Source organism: Cyanistes caeruleus, chromosome 16, assembly GCF_971803275.1.
Source record: "Cyanistes caeruleus chromosome 16, bCyaCae1.hap1.1, whole genome shotgun sequence".
Taxonomy (NCBI): Eukaryota; Metazoa; Chordata; class Aves; order Passeriformes; family Paridae; genus Cyanistes; species Cyanistes caeruleus.
Genome location: NC_141716.1, coordinates 13,556,913 through 13,576,920, shown reverse-complemented (window position 1 = coordinate 13,576,920; position 20,008 = coordinate 13,556,913). Strand labels below are relative to the sequence as shown.

At 48.4% G+C, this 20,008-nt stretch overlaps 1 protein-coding gene and 2 long non-coding RNA genes across 4 annotated transcripts; 2 read left to right on the top strand and 1 right to left on the bottom strand.

Moving 5' to 3' along the window:
- Window positions 1–3,380: 3,380 nt before the first annotated feature.
- LOC147650232 (uncharacterized) lies at window positions 3,381–10,431 on the bottom strand. 2 transcript variants are annotated; one of them, XR_015277135.1, is made up of 3 exons: window positions 10,094–10,431; window positions 4,502–9,198; window positions 3,381–4,429 (listed from the first exon to the last, which is right to left on the bottom strand). It is a non-coding gene; the product is annotated as an uncharacterized LOC147650232 (long non-coding RNA). The 2 variants fall into 2 exon arrangements; XR_015277136.1 differs by lacking the exon at window positions 3,381–4,429 and having other exon boundaries at window positions 7,954–9,198; window positions 9,992–10,431.
- LOC111938376 (uncharacterized) lies at window positions 6,187–9,616 on the top strand. Its single transcript, XM_023940088.2, has 5 exons — window positions 6,187–6,337; window positions 6,433–6,552; window positions 7,399–7,560; window positions 7,908–7,997; window positions 8,283–9,616. Exons 2-5 carry the CDS (start codon window positions 6,457–6,459, stop codon window positions 9,525–9,527), a joined length of 1,593 nt encoding a protein of 530 aa, XP_023795856.2. The 5' UTR covers window positions 6,187–6,337; window positions 6,433–6,456; the 3' UTR covers window positions 9,528–9,616.
- LOC147650231 (uncharacterized) lies at window positions 10,258–14,284 on the top strand. The gene is made up of 2 exons (XR_015277137.1): window positions 10,258–11,789; window positions 13,871–14,284. It is a non-coding gene; the product is annotated as an uncharacterized LOC147650231 (long non-coding RNA).
- The last annotated feature ends 5,724 nt before the right edge of the window (window positions 14,285–20,008 follow it).

The window sequence follows — 20,008 nt, the reverse complement described above, 5'->3', positions numbered from 1 at the left end:
CTGCCCACACTGCTGGGGATGCAGCCCAGGACATGGATGCTTCCTGGGCCAGTGCAGGGAGAGGTGTCCTCTGACTCTTATCCCCACCTATCAGCCTAGCAATCCTGTATCTAGGGTCTCTAGGTCATCTGTAGGGTCTCTGAGGAGCTGGCCAGGCTCAAACACAGCTGAAGGAAGCCGTAATCCTCTGCTTGGACCCCTCTTAGAGCTGCTTTCCTGTCCTAAATCCTCTTTTCTAGTTCCCCCAGGACGTAGAGTAGGATTGAGGCTGGATGTCTCACCTCTCACCACCAAGTCCAGGGTGTTGCTGACAGCAGACCATTCTCTGGAAGCATTGATGGTGTAGCACTGGCAGCTGTAGCGGCCGCTGTCACCGTTCTGCACGTGGGAGAGGTTGTAGTCACCTCGTTCCCTTGACAGTAGCTGGGCTCGGATCTGCCCCTCCAGGTACAGGTAACAGCTGGTGCTGGGGTGTGTGGAGCTGCAGCGGAACATCACATCAGCTGCAATCACCTCGTGGCCAGGCAGGACAGAGAGGTGGGGTCTGGGGAGATGGAGCTCTGTGGGGACAGGAGAGGGAATGAGAAGGTGCAGAGAGCTTTGATGTGGTGCCAGGAGCTCCAGCATCTCTGTGAAGCCACCAGCTGGCTCAGGCAGAAGTGAAGATGGTCCCCACCTCTCCAAGCCAGGGAAGAGGAGGAAGAACCCTGCCCATCATGGAAATGGCTATGGGCATCTTGGTGTGGCCTGGGGCGTGTGACCCCATAAGAGGGGAAACAGCATCTCTCTTACCTGCATCCCCCACCATGGCCATATTGCCAGGTAGCTCCCACAGCCACATCCCCATGGCTATGGCCTGATGGCCATGTCCCTTGCCCCATAGCCATGGTCCCCTCACCACCCATGTATGTCTTCCTGCTCCTCTGCAGCTGCTATTTCTGAGATAAAAGCTGTATTTTCCATGTGTGCAGCAGGGAATCAAAACTGTTGGGCCAAGAGAAGGTGCCAAGGCTTCCGTGCAGGGGGGCAGAACAGAGTTCTGGGCAGCACACACTGGGCAGCTCCGGGCAGGCGTCTCCCCGCTGTGCCCATCATGGCCTTCAAGCAGCCAAAGCAGTGAGTGGGTCTGGGGGGGGTCACTGGGGGTTTGTGGGGGGGACACAGGGCATGGCTGGAGCGTTTTGGGGTCACGGGGGGCTGTTGGTGGGGCAGGGGGCTCAAGGGGTGGTGGGGAGAACTGAAGGGTGACTGAGGGAGGTGGGGACTGCAGCGGCCAGAGCTCACAGGGAGGGGGTTTTGGGGGCTGCTGGGTGTCTTGGCTTTGACTGGGAGAGAGAATTTTCTCCCCAGAAGCTGCTCCAGCACTGTTTGGTATTCAGAGTGGGAACAATGTTGGTAACACACCGAGTTGGAGCCCCATCGAGCTCACTCCAGGTCAGACTTCTCAGTGTCCCATGCACGGCCAGCAAGAGGGAGCTGGCCAGGAGACCTGACCCCAACTGGCCAGAGGGATATTCCGGACCACAGAACTTCTTGCCCAGTGTAGAAACTGGGAGAGGTTGGCCAGGAGCCACCGATTGCCCCCGGGGGATGGGTGGGGCATTGGTCAGTGGGTGATGAGCGACAATTGGGCATTGCTGGTTTTTCTTGCATTTAATTCCGTTCTCTCTCCTTTTCACTGGTCAATGTAGAAGTAGTAGCAACAATATAAATATATTTAGTTGTGTTTCAATTATTAACTGTTCTTGTGTCAGCCTGTGGGCTTTACCTTTCCCTAATTCTCCCCCATCCCACCAGAGCAGCGAGCGGCTGCGTGGGACTGAGGGCTGGGGTTAAACCAGGACGGTCCCTACTGGTGCTCAGCTGGGGCACAAGGAGTTGAGATAACAACGCATCTGAGCAGGGTGTGTTAAAACAATGTTGTTGTAAGCATCTTTTGTATTTATTTCATAGCTGTGGGTCACAGTTTGCTCTTGGAGTTCCTGCCCATGCGCTCACAGGTGCATTTTATAAACCCCTTCCTGGTGTGTGCGTTCCCGTGGGAATGTTAATCCGCCCTGGCTCTGGGCTAAGGTTACCATTCTGTCGGGGTTGGTAACACCGGGCTGTGGTACGAGAGAACGGCTGGAGCTGAATCCAATCTGCCGGCTGTGCTCAGCATTGCCGTCCCCGCTGGATTCCGGGAGCCATCCAGTGGGATCTGTAAAGAATTACAGCTTTAGGCTTTTCTGCGAGAGCCAAGCCATGAGACAAATCTTCCAGCGTGGTCTTGCCTTTGCCTTGCCCTCCCTTTCCCAACGCTCTGAGCCTACTCTGAGGTCCAAGAGGATGGGCACGCAGACAGAGGAGTCTGACAAAACTGGGGGTGTGGTTTACCTTGTTCCTTTTCCTTTTCTGCCTAGCCACCTTTGTCTGCCCAGGTGTTAAGGATTGAGTGGGAGCTTCAGACAAACCCTGCCCCAGGCTCAGATTTTTGGCAACAGTTTGAATTTAGGTGCCCCCACCTAAATTGCTTCAGCCTGCAAGTCCTCAAGAATGGCTGATCAGGTCTGTTATAAAATGAGTTATTTATTGAAGAGACAGGAGGTAAGAGACAAAAGACCTTAAACAGAGTTACTTACTGCACAGGTTAAAACAAAGAACTACCGGTAGATTACATAGAACAGTGCACGACATTATGGTACCTATACTATAGCTAGCAAAGAAATAGTAAAGATTAGGAGACAATGTAATTTACTACCAAATTGATGGTGTACAGAGTCCTTTCACTCAGCCCTTGAAGGAGAAACTGCAAGGCAGAATCTCAACTCCGGGTTCAGAGTGAGAACAACATATTTCCAGGGAATGTGCAGAAAAATTCTGCTTTGTTCAAGTTTGATACAGCTTTCATAGTTTGTAAGATGGAGTGTTTGTCACTCAGAATATCTTTCCAAATCTCACTTCCACAACAAGATGTTTACTGTCAGCTACAAGTGTCACTTCCATGTCTCCTGATGAGACAAGCATTCTTAACAGAGTTATTTGACCAACTGGCAAGAACAAGCAACAGATAAGCTCTTATGGCAGGGGAGATGCCCTGCTACACCAGGGCACTCTGCTGAGGCTTTTTTGGTTTCTTACAGGCAAAACCCAGGAGATGCATGACCTGGGCTCTGCTCCAGCTCTCAGGCAGCCCTGTTGGTAAGGAAACTTCCCTGTTGGAGCATCCCAGAGACACTCTGGCAGTCGCACTCCCACCACCAGACTCTTCCTGGGAACAGCATGTTGGCTGGGACCAAATTCCCTTCACTGCGGGTGGCTCAGGTGAGCCCAAGGGTGCCCCCACTGACTCCCACACTCTCCCCCCTCTCACACAGTCAGACCAGGTTGAGTCTCACATGTCTCATTCCACAAAACAATTTATTCACGGCGCAAGAACCCAGAAACAGCTCAAGCCAGTGCCCTCAGGGAGGGACCTTGGACCCCTGGGCTGTTACACCTTCACAGTCCAAGCACAGCAAAGTCTCAGCTCTTCCTCCCGAGGCTTGACATCTGCCCTGTCTCTGGGTGGCCACTGACCCGGCTGTGGCACAGGTCCCCAGGCTCCTTGTCCTGCCAAGGGTCAGCAGGTCATGGGCTCTTGCCTCGGGCTCCTGCCAGCCAGAGCTCAGCCTGGAGCTGGCACTGCAGCTCACCCCGAGCTACCTGCAGCAGGTGTATTCCTCAGCACCTGTGCTTTGCTGCCGCCAAGGAACTGCACACGGGGCCTCCTGCTCGGCCTCCTGGCACCGCACGCTGGAGCTGCCGGAGCTGCCGGAGCGCTGCCCCAGGTGCGGGTGTGTGTGAACACGCTGTGGGGTCACGGCCCTCGTGGCTGAGCAGGACATGTGGCACAGAGAAACTGAAGTGTTGCCGATGCTGCTCCTCCCCTTGCCAAGCTGGAGAAGAGCTGCAGCTGGAGCGTGTGCCAGAAACAGCTTGGGGAGCAGAGGAACACCGTCCCTGGGCTGTGCTCCTCACTGAGAGCCCTGCGGTCATCGCTGCACCTCCAGCAGATTGCTCTGCCTGTCTCTTGCCTTTGTGCAACGAGCGAGGCTGGCAGGGCTCGGCAGTGTTCCCCAAGGAACCAGCTGGGCTGCAGGAACGGGCACCGGAGACCTCACCAAATCCAACCAAGAAGGCCTAGGAAGTGAGAATGTCACCAAACAGGACAACAGAAACTTACCCAATACCAATTTGATGTGAATAAGCACACACTTCTTTATTAAAAAATCGCTCAGGCTACTCACGAGTCTTCACAGAAGTATAGTGAATGCTGTTTATTTCTATCTTTAGCACACCTTTTATAGGGTCTGACAGGTTCCACGGGCTTAGCAAGTTAATATTGGTTAATACATATGGTTTACATTCTTTCCCCAATACACAAGGATATTATTTTGCTTCATTCTCTCTGCTTCAGGAGAGTTTCAAGGACATTAGACTTTAATATCGTCGCTTATACCAAAGGCTGGTTTGTGCAGACAGGCTTTTACTAAAATATCATGCCCACCTTGTGTTAAAATACTCTCTAAACTTCTTCACTTCTTTATTCAAGCACTGGAAACACAGGGAATAACTCCTCCAGAAATGTGTTCCACTTAACAAAACCCATCCAATTTATATATTTTTTCTACTCAATTATTGTTATATATGTTTTTTTATGTACTATGCATACTATGCCCACTCTTAAATTTAACCTTTCCATTCATTAGTTCTAAAACTTAATAACTTCATAAATATTCTTAATCTAAAACAATCCTGGATCATCTCTCCTGAGGTCTACTGATTGAAATCCCTAATATTATTATAAGTGCATATTATATTATTGGCTTTTTGCAAATATTATAATGAATGTTATATGTATAAGGTTAGAAAACTTTGTTGTACTAATGTAGTTTCTTTTATTTCTGTTATTGATGAAACTTAGAAATAGTGGTATAATACATATAATACATATAGGTTAGGCTATAACATGATGTTAAAGCACAAGCTACTTTTGTTTATATAACCCAGAGACTGAATGGATAGTCAGAGACCCCCCTGCATTCTTAAGATTATCTTGTCCTCCAAGAGAAGGATTTATTGCATCCGTTATTGGAGGATATAAAACCCAGTGGTGACAAGAAGATTGATCTATTGGGAAGGGGGCAAGGTAAAAACTAAACAAAAGAACATCAAAAAACTTAAGAAGAATGTATGAATATGTATGAGAATTTATGAATATGTAGTAGGGTTCTGCTTTTAAGGGACAATCCTTTGTTAGTAAGGTGTGCTCTCTTGGCTGAATGCAGAGACACCCGGCCGTATCTGTATACTTTACTTTATCTCCTAGTTGTCTTTCTAATAAAATTTTAAATTCTATAAAAAACATGTGAACCTCATTTTTAACAATATTGAAATCAAGATGGGAAGGGTTGTGAGTTTCCACGCAGTGTTACTGGTGAGAGTCACCAGAAGGGTCCAGTAAATTCCTGGGGAGGTTTCTACGGTTACACATTCCAAACACAGAACACCTGATATTCTACACCTTACATTTCACAATTTTCTATTTCTAATCATAGCTAACCCTTTTATATGATTTGACTATTTGATCAAAATATTCATACCAAGAGCAGACAGGAGCAGCAGAAGCCAGGGCAGGGGAGACTGGGAAGGTGGCAGAAAGGGTCTGGGCTGAAGGGGAGCCTGAGGAAAGGGGAGGACAGGGCTTTCCCTCAGCCCATGCTTCTCTTCTGTTTCTCAAAACATGACCAAGGAATCTCATGTTGCCAGGGATGGATCTCCAGTTTGCTGCAATTTCTCCAGTTGTGGCTGCTTGGCCATGACAGGGAAGAAGGTCTAAAAAGGGAAAGGGGGAAAAGCAGAGTCCAAACTGTGCATCTCTGGAGTGACAATTCCTCCCATTCCTTCCTGTTGGTGAGGAAACTTTGCCTCACAGCATGACAGGACAGGGGAGGGGGGAAGGAGCCTGTGGGCAGGAGCTCTCAGAGCCGGGTCACACGGAGGGGATGGCCCACAGGGCTGTCCAAAGGGGCCTCCAGGTGTGCCCCCCTCCCCCCCAGGTGTGGTGGGCAGTTTCTGTGTGACACAATGCCAGTGCAGTGATGTGACAATGCGGTGATGTGACATCTCCGTGATGTAACAATGCCCCATTGCTGGGAGACCTCTGGAGCACGAGGAGTCAGCGTGGGATTGCAGCACCGCAAGAGCCTTGGAAGGAGCCCCATCCCACTGCTGGTGTCCTGCCAAAAGGCAGAGGCACTGCTGAGTGCACTGGGAATTAGGGGAAGGAGTGCAGTGGGCTGATAGAGCTTAGCTGGTGAGCCTGGGGCTCTGGGGGCTGCTCTAGGGTCTAAGGACCTGTGCTGTCTTGCACCTGCTGTGTTTACTAAGCTACTGAGTGTGTCTTCCCAGCTTGTCCCCAGAACTCCATACCTGATGGATTCTTACCTGCTGAACCTTCCACTTGGAGCCAAGATCTATGTGGACCTCAAGTCCAACCCTGTCTTCTGCAGGGGAAAGCTGGGGGAAAAGGTAAAGGAAGTAAAAGAGGGCAGAAAAACTCTCCTCTTTCATGGGGTCCCCATCATGCACAGAAGTTCTTGTGGCTTCCTCCTCTACAGCAGGATCTGCAGCCCTACAGTCAGGCAGGGCCATGCAGCAGAGGGAAGCTTCAGGCTCCCTGGAACACAGAGAAGACACACTTGTCAGTCTCCTCACTGATTTCTGGCACTGTGCTTGTGTGTGGCCAGGCCCCTGCCTGCAGAACGTTGCTGTGCTTGTCTGGGTGCCAGGGCAATGAGCCCCTCCAATTCATCCTGCCATGTTGAGCCAGGCTCTAGTGCAGCTTTGGGGAAAACTCCAACCTTCTCCTGCTTATTCTGTTGGCATATTTGGAAGAGCTTGGGTTTCCCTGGTTGGGGAATGCAAGCACTGTCCTCCCCTTCCAGCTTGCACTGCACCTTTCCAAGGCAGAGACTTGCTGGAGGCAAAGGCAGAGGCAGCTGACACAGCCCTTAGGCCTGCCTAAGCTGAGGACACTGGTTTCATCCACTCTCCCCATGGCTGCATTTGAAGCACTGGGCTTGATCTTTTTGGTTGGAAAGTTCATTTCTGGGTGGGTCAGCAGTTCTTCCTGGTGAGCAAAGGTGCCTATTTGCTGGTGGGGTTGCTTCTGGGGTTTGTCTTCTCTCCCTTAGCCCAGCCTGGCCCAGCACAGCCCCACAGTCTCTATGATGGTCTCTGTGCCTTCAGAAGGATGAAGAAGAGTGTTGGTCTTCAAAGCACCTTTTCACAAAGTCCTCTTTTCATAAGTCCCGCATAGCACTCCATTGCTGCTCTCTCCTGCCTCCTTCATACTCTGAGGAATGTCTCTTTCAGCTTAATGGGCCATGTCCTTCTTTCAATCTGGATGATCCCTACATGTACCAGCCAAGCCTGAAATACAACTGCCTGCATGACCCCCACCTTCGGGACTACCACAAGCGCAAGGACATCCTGCGGCTGCTGAAGAGACAAGGCTCTGTCACCAGAGACAACAAGGTGGGTTTGGGTGTTGGGCTGATCAAGAACAGCCCTCTTCAAGCAGGGCTCCCACAGCCCTTGCTGCAGCCTCCTGCTGCTGTCAGAGGGCAGGGCCGTGTGCTGGTGTCCCTGGGAGCAGAAACAGCACCAACATTCCTCTGGATGGGCAAGCCCCAGTCCTGCCCTTCTCAGCCTGCCCCACACTGCCTGTTCAGCCCTGGCTGGGGGGACATCAGTGCCCCAAACACTGGGGTTTGGGGACACGGCTTGGGGACAGCTCCCCTCCCACTGGGGTCGGGCTGTATCAGGGAAGGCTGTCTGCGTGGCTTGACTGGGCTTGGGATTCTGCCCTCGTCCTTCCATAGGTGGTTTGCACTCTGAAGGAGTTCAATGAGTACAGGGAGTACCTGACCAGGATCAAGTTGCAATCAGATAAGATCTTGGGGCAGCAAAAGGTAGGCAAAGTGTTGTGTTCATGGGCACAGGGCTGTTCAGGGCTGTGCTGCTGGGCTGGGCGCTGTGGCAGGGAAAGGACTCCATGGCTGGGAGCACAGGGCACTGAGCTGGGCACGGGCAGCAGAGCCATGTGCTGGCACACGCAGTGCTGAGGGAAGCCCTTCTCTCTGCCCTTGTGGCCCACCTGAAGCAGAGTGCTCGCCTGGGCCTGTGGGAAGCCTCAGCATGCAGGGGCTGAGTGCATGCCCAGGCACCATGAGCCACAAGCTGGTGTCACCTTTCAGGCCAAATTAAAGGATGGTCCCAAACTGCCAGGAACCACTGACACTTTCTGCTGGGCACAGCGGTGGACACAGCCTCAGAAACCTTCTTGCTCACATCCACAGAAGAGCAAAGAGATCCCCCTGAAATCACAGAGATTCAGAAGAGAGGAGACAGCTTTGGACGAGGGCCAAACTTATTCCAGAGCTCAGCTGGGTCAGGAAGATGCCAGCACTGCTGCTGACTCCCAGAGGAAGCCAGACAGTGCTGCTGACAGCCATGTTAAAGCTGTCTTGGAGCAGCTGACCACAGCAGAAGCCCAGAAGCTCCAAGAACTGATTGAGACTGTCGTGCAAGAAGTCTTTGGGAGACTCAGGGTCCCTCAGGATTACTATGTCAGCTTTTTAAGGAGGGCTGCCCGGAAGATCAGAGGAATAGTTTTTGGTGGTTGTGTGAGAACAGAGACACCTCTAGACCACCATCAAGAAATGGAAATGGTGGCCAAAGAGCTTGTAGCGACAGTGTTGGAGATCTTAGGGAATCGTCTGGAGTCCAAAGCTTCTGAGTCAGGGAGGGCAGCGAGGCGGAAGGAGCAGCCTGTTGATGGAGGAGCCACTCAAGCAGACACATTCAAGGAAGCTCAGAGAGCACATTTACATGCTTGCCTTGACAAACTCATCAGACAAGTAGTAAAGAATGTTCGCTGCCTCCTGAAATCCATGGTAGCTTTTCAGTTTGAAGGAGACTCCAGCTGTGAGTACACCAAAATCCTGAAGCTTCCCAAGGGTAAGGTCTCCAACAGACAAATGCAGCCAGGAATCTCTGGAGCATCTGAAGAACAGGGCCAGGAAGAAAGCACAGGAGTAAAACTGCCTCCCTTAGGACCACAGGTCCAAGCAGAAGGGACTGGAAATGCCAAACCCATGGAGCCTGAGGACCCTGCAACGGTGAAGGAGAGCTTGGTGAGAGAAAAGAATCCAGCAACCTTAGGCAATACTTTGGACATAATGACCATGGCAAATCAGATCGTTCAGTCTCTACTGGACCAGACTGGTCAACATGGGCATGCGCCAGCCCCCAGACAAAATTTTCAAGGATCTGTCCCAAACCCAGCCACATCCCAAGGCAGAGAAGAGAGCTGTGCTGCTGAGAACACTCTCCCCTCTGTGGACCCATCATTTTCCCAACAGCCTGTCCCTCCGGAAGGTCCAAAGCCCTCTGCCCAGTCTGAAGCACGGCGCAGATCAGTGCACTCACAGCTGGTCTGAGGTGAGTGAGGTGTGTGGCAGGAGAGCTTTAGGGCCTCCAGACAGCAAATCTCACACCCTTGATCAGTCAATAAAGAGTTTACTCCTAAGGCCTTGCTTGTGCTTCCTCCAAACCAGGCCAAACTGCATCTGCTCATTTTCCCTGCTGTAACCTGTCCCATCCTTTTCCCTTCTACAGCCTCAGCCATGCTGCAAGCCAATTTTACAGGGAATCTGGGCTAGGGAGACGAGGAGCACCCAGCATTTTTGTCTTGTACATCAAGCTGTGCTGTTGGGCGAGTGGAGGGATGTGTCCCATTGGAGGCAGCCTGGCTTTCACCTTGTGTGAAGGACAATGATGTCTTTGCCCTCCTTTTTGTCTTTGCCCTTTCTCCTCAGACCAAGCTGCCCCAGAAGCTCTGCAGAAGCATTTGCTGTCCCTGTGCTGGGTGATCGACAGCAGCTCCACCACCCTCGGTTCTCACCTGCCCAAAGGAGGGAGGCAGGGAAAAGGTGGAGACCCGTAGTTTGTTCTGAGTTTTTTCCTTTTTTTCACGCCCTGCCCTGGATTGGACTGACTAACTCACATCCCCCTGGGGTAGTGTAGTGCAGCTGCTCGGCAGTGGTGGTCTGTGAGAGAGGGCTGGTCTGGCACGGCAGGTGGAACGGCGCCACTGCAGGGGGGTTAAACGGGCTGGAAGCTGGGATGCCAGGGCACAGCTGCCATCAAGGGCCTGTCCTTTCCCCTGGTGATAAGGAATAGCTGGGGACCTAAGGAAGGCAGCGGCTCCCGCCGCTTCCCCCGCCACTGGGGCTGGGCCTGCCCCGCAGGAATGGCTTGGAGCCCGCCCGGCAGCTGCGGTCTGCGGCCGGCAGGGCTCGCTCCACCTCCCGCCTCAGGGCTCCTGCGGGCCCTGCTCCCCCCGGGGGCCGGGCAGGGCCTCGCACAGGTCCCGCTCCCGCCGAGGCTGCCTCGCCTCTTCTCCGGCTGCAGCCCGGGGTCCCTCAAGGCACCCGTGTCCCGCATTTACCTCATCAATGTGTGTGACTATCTAAAAGAAGGGGTGCCAAGAGGCTGGAGCCAGGCCCTGCTCAGCACTGCCCAGCAATGGGACAAGAGGCAACGAGCAGAAACCCTTAACCAGGAAGTTCCACAGAACATGAAGAAGAAATTCCCGTGAGGAGACTGAGCACAGGAACAGATTGTCCAGAGAAAGTGTGGAATCTTCCTCACTGGAGGTATTCCAGAACTGCCTGGACACAATCCTGTGCCACTTGCTCTGGGATGACCTCTGTTGAGCAGGGAAGTTGGATCAGATGAGCCACTGTGGTCCTTTCCAGCCTGACCCATCCTGGGATTCTATGGGAGCAGGAGCCGGGTGGTATCATCAGCCCCTCATGCCAGCCTAGGGAGCTGTGGGACCATCAGGCTTGCCCTGCCCTGAAGGTGTTACAGGGAAGATGTTGCCAAGCAAGTGAAATTAGGCACAAGAAATATTCACTTGTTAGGTTTGCATAGTTTTGTTGCAACTTTGCTGCTTTCAGACAACTTGATGTGTGAAATACACAGTCCCCAATAAAACTGAACAAAGACATCAGAGCAAAACTACTAATATAAATGGGCCAGCTGAGCTGGATGTGTCTCACTGAGGAGGCACACCTCCCCCTAAAATGCACACACGTCTATGCCCTTCCCCAGCTGCGTTCTCAATAACTCACATTCTTCCTAACCACCTACCACACTCAAACCAACACTTCCTTTCCTCTCCCTTTTCTCTCCCTAGTGACAAGCACTGGTTCACTCCCCTTTTCCTCCTGCCCCACACTCATGAGGCCTAACATCATGCTAGCTACATCTTTGCCTATGTGACATAAGTGTACGTTCCTATGGCTGAAACAATGGCTGAAGCAAAACATTATTTTATCTCTCACAATCCACCCCCTTTATATTTATCACCTTTTTGCTGAAGTCCTTGGTTTGGTTATCTCTCTGGCCACTGTGGGCCAGTCCCTGTTTGTGAAGAGGTTATATTCAAATGTAACAATTATACTCCAGTCCTAGTATTTTGCAAACTTGTGCTGAGCTACGCTTATTCTAAAATTTTAAGTTTGCATTTCCTGCTGAGACCCATAGCTTCGCTCTAACCTGTGTAGAATTAGCTGTGGGTCTTCTTGTTTCTCTCTTTTTTGATCTTGCCTCCTTAGAACCATAATCTTCTGGGTTCCTATTCTTTGACTAGCATCATTTGTTTCAGGAGCTGGCAACCATTCCTCCTTTACCAGGTAAGGTAATCCAAACCATATATCATAAGGAGATACTCCTATATCTTTCCTGGGACTGGTTCTAATGATGTAATGCTAAAGGTAAACACTTGGTCCATGGTAGTTTAGTTTCTATCATTAATTTAGTTATATGGATTTTAATTGTAGCAGTCATCCTTTCAGACTCTTTCAAACTCTGGGGATGCCAAGGAGTGTGGAAGTTCCAATTTATATCTAAAGCCACATGCAGAGTCTGTAAGATTTTTGAGGTGAAGTAAGTCCCTTTATCGGAGTCTATCACATTGGGCCAGAGTTTATCTGGATCTACCACTTCAGCCTGCACCAGGAGTGGGTCACACCCCAGGAGCAGGATGACCCAAGGTGTGACTAGAGCTCTACAGCTTTTTGCCTGTCAGTCTGCACTCTGAGGAGGCACAAGAGGGAGGTCTTTTGCATGGGATAATAGACGATTTCTTGCTCTGAGGAATCTTGGGGGCAAAAGACAGAAAACGCGAGCGTGCAACAGCTGAAATAGGGAGGCGGTTCAAAGGGAGGGTACAAAGCTGATATCTCTGATTAGCTGATGCTAATCAGAGATATCCTGGGGAGGGTAAAAGGCAGGGTTCACAAAATCATTGTCCAATGTGGGGGAAGGAGGAAAATTCGGTCACATGGACTAATCAAACATCGAAGTTTAGGGGATTTCCAAAGTGGAATTCCAAGCATGTGGTGGGCCCAAGACAGAATTGACAGGAGACACAGGATAGATTGACAACAATAGTGGGGTGGGAGCATCTCATTTGCGCCAAACCATCAACTTAGGCAATACCAGAACATAGCATTAACAAGAAACACACTGCAACAGGAGTCTATGCTCTTGATTACTTCATCTCCAGGAATGGTCTGTTCGAACAGCATTTTAGCCACCTTAGAGGTGGTAGCTGTTGCAGTGGGAAAAGCCTCTACCCAGTGGGTAAGATGATCGACTACTCACGGTAGGAATCTCCATCGCTGTACCTTGGGGAGTTCATTCTGTATATTCTGGAAAGGTCTAAGAGCCAAGGTCCTTCCCCTACTACAGGTTTTTCTCATCACTTTCTTATTTATCTTTTCACAAATTAAGCATTGTTCAGTCACTTGTTTAGCTACTGTGTAAACTCCCACACAGCAATAAGTTCTTAAAAATTGATCACAATAGTGCTTGAGTTCTCCAGTGTGTTCCTTGGTGCAACTTAATTAATATTTCTCTAGTAATGGCTTTATTCAATATTTGTCTCCCATCTGGAAACAGCCACCATACTTCTTGAGTATTTACACCTTCCATTTTCTGTATGAATTCCTCTTCCACCTTAGTAAACAGTGTGATTTTTTTATTCTTTTTTTTTCACTTTGCACCTAGTTATTAAAGCAAGCATTTTGGTTTATTTTTCCATGGCAGCTTCCTTAGCTAGTTCATCAGCCAAGTAATTTCCCTTTATTTCCATGGTCCCTCCTTTCTGATGTCCCATTACATGAACTACAACAATCTCCTCTGGCGAGTCAAGAGCTTCCAGAACCTCTAAGACTAGCTGCTCATGTAGTAACTCCTTTGCTCTAGAGAAAATTAATCCATGCTCTTTCCAGATTTTCCCAAAATTTTTACTTAGTTCACCACAGGGAAAAGGAATCCTTCTCCTTTAACTCCAATTATTTTGGTCTGTTCTGTTCCTGCTTCACATCCTTGTGGGATTTTCATTATACTCAATCTCTCAGCCCCCAAATCTACCATAAATATGTATTCTTCTTGTGGTCCTAATTTTAAATTTATCAAGAGCTTTTCATAGTATTTGGACCCCAGGAAGTAGAGCCCCTGACATTTTTAATGCTTGGAGTAATTTTATGACTCCATCCTTTGGAAAACTAACTTTCTTCTGCAACATGGGACACTATTTTTTAAAGTGTCCTGTGGAAAATAAAATTCTAAAGTTATGAACTGTTAAATTAATCACTGTTGATATTTGTTTGATTGGTTGTTGGAGTTTTTAATGCCTTTACCCCTGGTTGCTTTCTCCCTGCTTTACCCCTGGTTACTTTTCCCCTACATTGTATTCCCTTCTAATCAGGTATTGCCTGCACTGCTCCCCAAAACGGTGCCCGAGGCTGTATGCACACAAGGTTGGACTGAGTGCTGCTGGAAGACAAAAACCCCTAATGACAACGAGCCAACAGGAAAATAAAGGACCAAAAGGACATATCCCGGCAAACTAAGAAGGAAGACCATCTTCCTACACCACCTGAGCCTGCTTAAAAGTGGTTGCCATGATCTCAAGAGGACTGGAACAGAGTGACCCCCCTGGACTACGAGCTGGTAAAGCAGTCTTCCTAGGGACTCCTGTGAGGAAGGAAGGCCCAGCTCTGCCCTAGTGACAGAGCTGCACGGATCCTCCTCCTCTGTCCAGTGGGAGCAGTGGTGGTGTGCACGGCCCCTCGGACCCCCACCCCAGAGATGTGTCATTCAATAAAGGCCTTTCTAAAAAGAGCTGGTCTCCTGGCCTGTTCATAGCATGTCTCACTTTCCCACAATGGAAGCACTTTTTGGGACCAGTCTTTGCTGCAGCTAACTCTCATCCTCTTTCTCAAGGTGTCATTAAATTGCTACGTCCTCTTTTCTGCACAACTCACCTTTCTCTGTCCACTAATCTTCCTCTCCCTCTCCCTCTCCTCATCCTCAGGCTGTCGTTTGACAACTTGGTCTACCACTGCCACTATTAACCTAGCTTTACTTTTCTGCTTTTCATCATCTCTCCTAATATACACCCTCTGGGTGTCCAGTAGCAACTCGTTCAATCCTCTATCATGCTAATCCTCCACATCCTCTTACTTCCTTCTATCAGGCCAGGCATTAGTGACAAAATTAATCTTTAACATTTCCTGACCAATATCACTCTCAGGATTAACTCCTGCATATTGCTGCATGTTCTTTCTAAGCCTCTGTAGCCACACAGTAGGTAATTCATCTTTTTGCTGATTTTCAAATGCCTTCTGAAAATTCTGCCCCTTTGGCAGTCTTATGACTTCTCTCCATTCTTCTTACTAGGCCTATTTCCCATCTCTTAGGATGTCACAGGACATGTTCCATCTGTAACTCTCACTTTGTCCCTTCACCCACCAGTCTCTTCGCAGAGGGATGGACCTGCGGTTAGGACTCCGCAGTTGCTTTGCAGATAAATCTGTGTCTCAGACATGCACTCAGTCCTGCTATCCCAGCTGCCCATGCAGTACTTAACAGTCACTTTTCTTACCTGGGTTCTGTGCTCAGATATTACCAGCTGTGGCACATACACTCTAATCTTTTCTCCTTTTCTCACTTCTCTTCCCTCATTTGTTTTGGGAGTCCTCCATCCAAGCCTCACCTGCAGCCCTCACAGGGCATGACAACAGGTCTGGCTGGGGCTGCTGAAATCAGCAGGGCACACCTTCTGTTCCCATCGTCCTGCTCCGCAGATTCAGAGATCAAGCCTCTCTGATGAGTCCTCAGATTGTGAGAAATACACAGTCACTGATAAAACTGAACAAGGACACCAAACAAAACTGTTATAAGTAATCTTTATTAAGTCTGGGAGATTAATTAAAGCTGGGTTGATGTTACGGGCTACAAAAGTTACAAAGACATAAATGTTAAAATGTTAATTATGTCTGATTATGATGTAAATTTGCCAAGTTGATGGCTGGTATTATTGTTAATGGCTTATTTGGGGCTGAGACTGGGTTGGGGTCTGGTGGTTGGAACATGGTGGATTGGTGAGAAACATCGGAGCTTGCAGGGGCCTGGAATAGCAGAAGGAAAGAACATTCAAGAACATGAGGTAATGAAGGTCTTGTCAACACCTTAAGCCATGATCGGAAGAAGAATCCACCAATCACACGACACATTGAGAAAATAACTGGACCAGGATGAATGCTGTTATAGACCAACCAAGGCCCGGGAAAGCGGTCGATCCTGAAGAGGATCCAAAACAGATTCAGTCCAGTCCAGGACTAGGGGAAGGGTATAAATCAGGGTGTTGGATGGTATTGGGAGCTTTTTTGTTGGGGAAACCTGTTTGTGGTGTTTGTTGTTACCCCAGCTTGTAGTGTGGGGTATGCAAGCTTAGATTGTTCTCCCTTCGGCCACAGCTCACTTTTAATAAACAAACCAGACTTTTCTCTCCATCCAAAAGTCTCAGGTCTCGTTTATAACAAAACCACTTATTAATAATATAAACAAGTCAGCTGAGCTGGATATGTCTCACTGAGGAGGCACACTTCCCCCTAAAATGGACACACTTTTATGCCCTTCACCAGCCGGCGGGGGGGTCCCTTGTCCCCTTTCCCACTGGCTGAGTTCTCAATAACTCACATTCTTTCCAAATGCTTACCACGTTCAAACCAACACCTCCTTTCCTCTCCCCTTTCTCTCCCTAGTGATAAGCAGTCCCCTTTTCATCCTGCCCCATGTTCACAAGGCCTAGCCTCGTGCTAGCTACATCTTTGCCTATGTGACATAGGCATGTACATTCTCATGGCTGAAACAATGGCTGAAGCAAAGCATCATTTTATCTCTCCCAGTTCCAAGAACAGACTCGCTTATACAGGCAGGTTGCTGTCAGTTCTCTTGCTCATGTCTTCAAAGTCACCTTTAGACTGGAGTTTCTTTGAATACAACATGCCCTGCACACTTTAAATCAGAGCAGAATCATATCTGTATCCATGAATTTGAGCAAGACCAGTTGGCTATACTTGTGAAGCACTCAATCTTGAGTAAGACTGCAATCCCTGCAATAAATAAAAATATGAGTCTCTTTAATGACAAACTCATAAATTGTCTCGATATTGAGGCAACAGAAGGAAATAGATTTGACAAGCAGTTTCACCAGTCTATCTCTTTAACGCCCTGTTCTTATTACATTTGTACTAAAGCTTTGAAGTTTCAAAATTTGGCTTCTGTTGTTCGGTTGTTCTATTGTGATCTGTAAGACTGAAACAATAAATTTCATCCAAGTCTTACCCCCTGTGGCTGACCTGGAGCAATCTGCAACTGTTCCATTTTCTAGGACTGCTTCCCTATTCAAATGTTGTCCCTCTTGGCGTAATGCAATCCAAGTGGGGGTGGCAGTCAGAGGTTTTGGAGTGTACAGGAGGTTTTGGAGTGTACAGGCAACCTGTGTCAGCTGGAGGTCGACACCTTTGGCCAGCGCAGGGACTCCCACTAATGACAGACTCAACTCATTTCTAGGGAAAAGGACAAAAGGATGAAAGGCTTTAATTGGCATTATTTACTACACAACAGAACTGTTAATACAGTGCCCTTCTTATTGAATCAGTTATATCAGAGCTATCTTTTCATTCTCTAGTTGAAAAGATAGCTCTGATATCTATCTAATCTATCTATCTATCTATCTATCTATCTATCTATCTATCTATCTATTTATCTATCATCTATCGGATGTTACTCACTCATTCCAACAACCATGGGCAATCTGTTTCACCCAGCCTTGAGGGGTATCCTTGAGGGATGTCCCCTTCCAAGGGAAGGATTTTCACACACCTTAGAGAGGTAGATGAGAAATCCCTGCTGTGAAAATGTGGGATTGATCTGTTATAGTATAAAATGATTGACTGTCAGTCAGACATGATTTTAGTTCAGGTGCTGTCATGCCTGCTCAGCAAAATAGTGCTGAAACAGAAGTTATTAGCTCTTTCATTTCTTCTACTTGACACTTGTGACTTTTCCTTGTCTTGGTCTGCAGGCCCCTGTTGATGCCAGCCTTGGTCAGGAAGCACCCATCTAATTTTGTGCTACTTCAGGTCTAATTTCAGGTACTTGGTCTCAGCACCTTTCAGCACTAAAACCAGCAGAGCCTCCTTGCTCAGTCCATCGCTGATAACTTGTAAATAAGACAAAGTCTGAGCTGCGCTAGCCCAGCTCAAGCACAGCATCCTGCTACACCCACCCCATGAGTGCAGACAATCTTTGCCTCATGGTAGCTGTCACCTCAGTTTGCATGGACATTTCTTCTCTCTTCAAGGACCAAGCAGTATTAGACCATATTTGTTGTTTTTACTCCCTGGGGCCCAATCAGTGAGATATTTGGGGGCAATTTTACAGTGGTTTTGATATTTACTTTAGATACTTTAGTTTAGACATTTGATTTAGATAGGAGTATGCTAGGCACCCTTGCACACTCCAGGATACACAAGGTCACAAGGTGTGTCCTGGTTTTTTAACTAGTTTTATCATTTTTGATTTACAGTGGTTTAGGTTCAGGGTGAGACCAGTGATCTTCCATGTTTTGTGTTTCTGTTTTGTTTGTGTTTTCTGTAGGCTTCTGAAACTTCTGCCTGATGCAGGACCACCTGTGAGCTGCAGACAAGGGCATCTTGTAGAGAGTTACAGATTGGCCCATGTGACCTGTTGGGCTTGCAAGCCCAAGCTTAGGGTGGCCTCTGAGGCATTTGAAGGATGCTGCTATCCATGGCAGTGTTTTGGGTGTTGCCATCTGGATGATGACCAATAACAGTCATTGAACTGTAAAATAAACTAAGGTAGCTTGGCAGATGCACCAGAGAAACTGGTTCATTTTCAGAAATTAGAATGTAGGCAATATACATCTGGAACTGTTTCTGTCTCGGTGGCCATTAGGGTCAGTAGCCACCTGTGAGAGTGGTCCTTGGACAGCTGCTATGAGTCCTAAGTACAAACAGAATTAGGGGTAATTTGACCATGACTGGCTGTCCCACATTTGTATTGTCCTGAAAGGATTCAGTTTTATTCTTTGGACCTCATTTGAAAGATCTGGGGCTCAAGAAAGCCAGAGGTACAGGCCTGCCCATTGATCCCTATTGTTACTTATCTGACAGAGGGTGTAACCTTTCATTCCATCCAGGTTTCTGTGTTCTCAGAAAATGTTTTAACAAACCATTTGCACACTGCACCACCACATTTCCCTTGGGATAGTAGAGTGTATGAAAAAAACACTCAATACTGTAATTTCTGGCCCAATCCAGTACCAGGACACTGGTGGCATGTTATCCGTTATCGCTATATAAGCAATATGTAATATTGCAATATTAGGTATTGTTTATATGATCTGAAACAGGTGAAAAAGTGACCCGATTGCAGAGCCTTGACACAGCAGCTTTAGCACTGGCATGTTTTGGCAGCCAGGTGGAGCCAAGGTAGTGCTTCCCCTTTGGTCATGCTGACACCTCCTCAGGGTCCTTAGAGCCCATGGGTGGCCACCTGACAGGCTGAATGGCAGCTGCAGCCTCCGAAAACCTCTTGCCTTCTCTTTGCTCCACAGAAGGGCAGGGACCCACCCCAACCCCCCCTTGAAATCAGGGAGATTTAGAAGAGGGAAAATAGCTTTGAATGAAGGCCAAACCTACTCCAGAGCTGAGCTGAGCACTGCTGCTGACTCCCAGAAGAAGCTGGACAACACTGCTGACAGCCTCATTAAAGCTGTCTTGGAGCAGCTGACCGCAGCAGAAGCCCAGAAGCTCCAAGAGCTGATTGAGACTGTTGTGCCTGAAGACTTTGGGAAGCTCAGGACTACTATGTCAGCTTTTTAAGGAGGGTTGCCCGGAAGATCAGAAGAACAGTTTTTGGTGGCTGTGTGAGAACAGAGACACCTCTAGACCACCATCAAGAAATGGAAATGGTGGCCAAGGAGCTTGTAGTGACAGTGATTGAGATCTTAGGGAATCATCGGGAGTCCAAAGCTTCTGAAATCGAGTGACAGACACGACTGATGCTGAAAATAGTGGCAAGCATAAGCGATTATTATTCTCCAGTAGAACTTGTTATGCCTTCCTTCTTACATGCATAACACCTGCATGCCCTTTTACTCTTTTGTGATTGTAAATACACATCAGCATTCCAGTTTCTTCTCCTTCAGTGCTGTTCACCTGTCTTACACAGCTGCAGCCCATTAGGGATGAGGCTGGCTGCAGCGCCATTCCTAATGTCCCATAATCCATTTTACCACAATTCCCCCTTTTCTTTTAAATTGAAAATGCTGTGTTTACCTTCCTCTGCAGGGACCTTTGCAGAAAAGACAGCAAACACAGTACAAAGCAGCTCTTATATAATTCACATTAGCTCTGGAATGCATCTGTGAAATGCCCCTGATTCATTCACACAGCACAAATCATCAAAGTCTTTACACACCTATGCCTATGAGATATTAGCAGGAATTTAGTAGTTACATGATTTTCTAAAG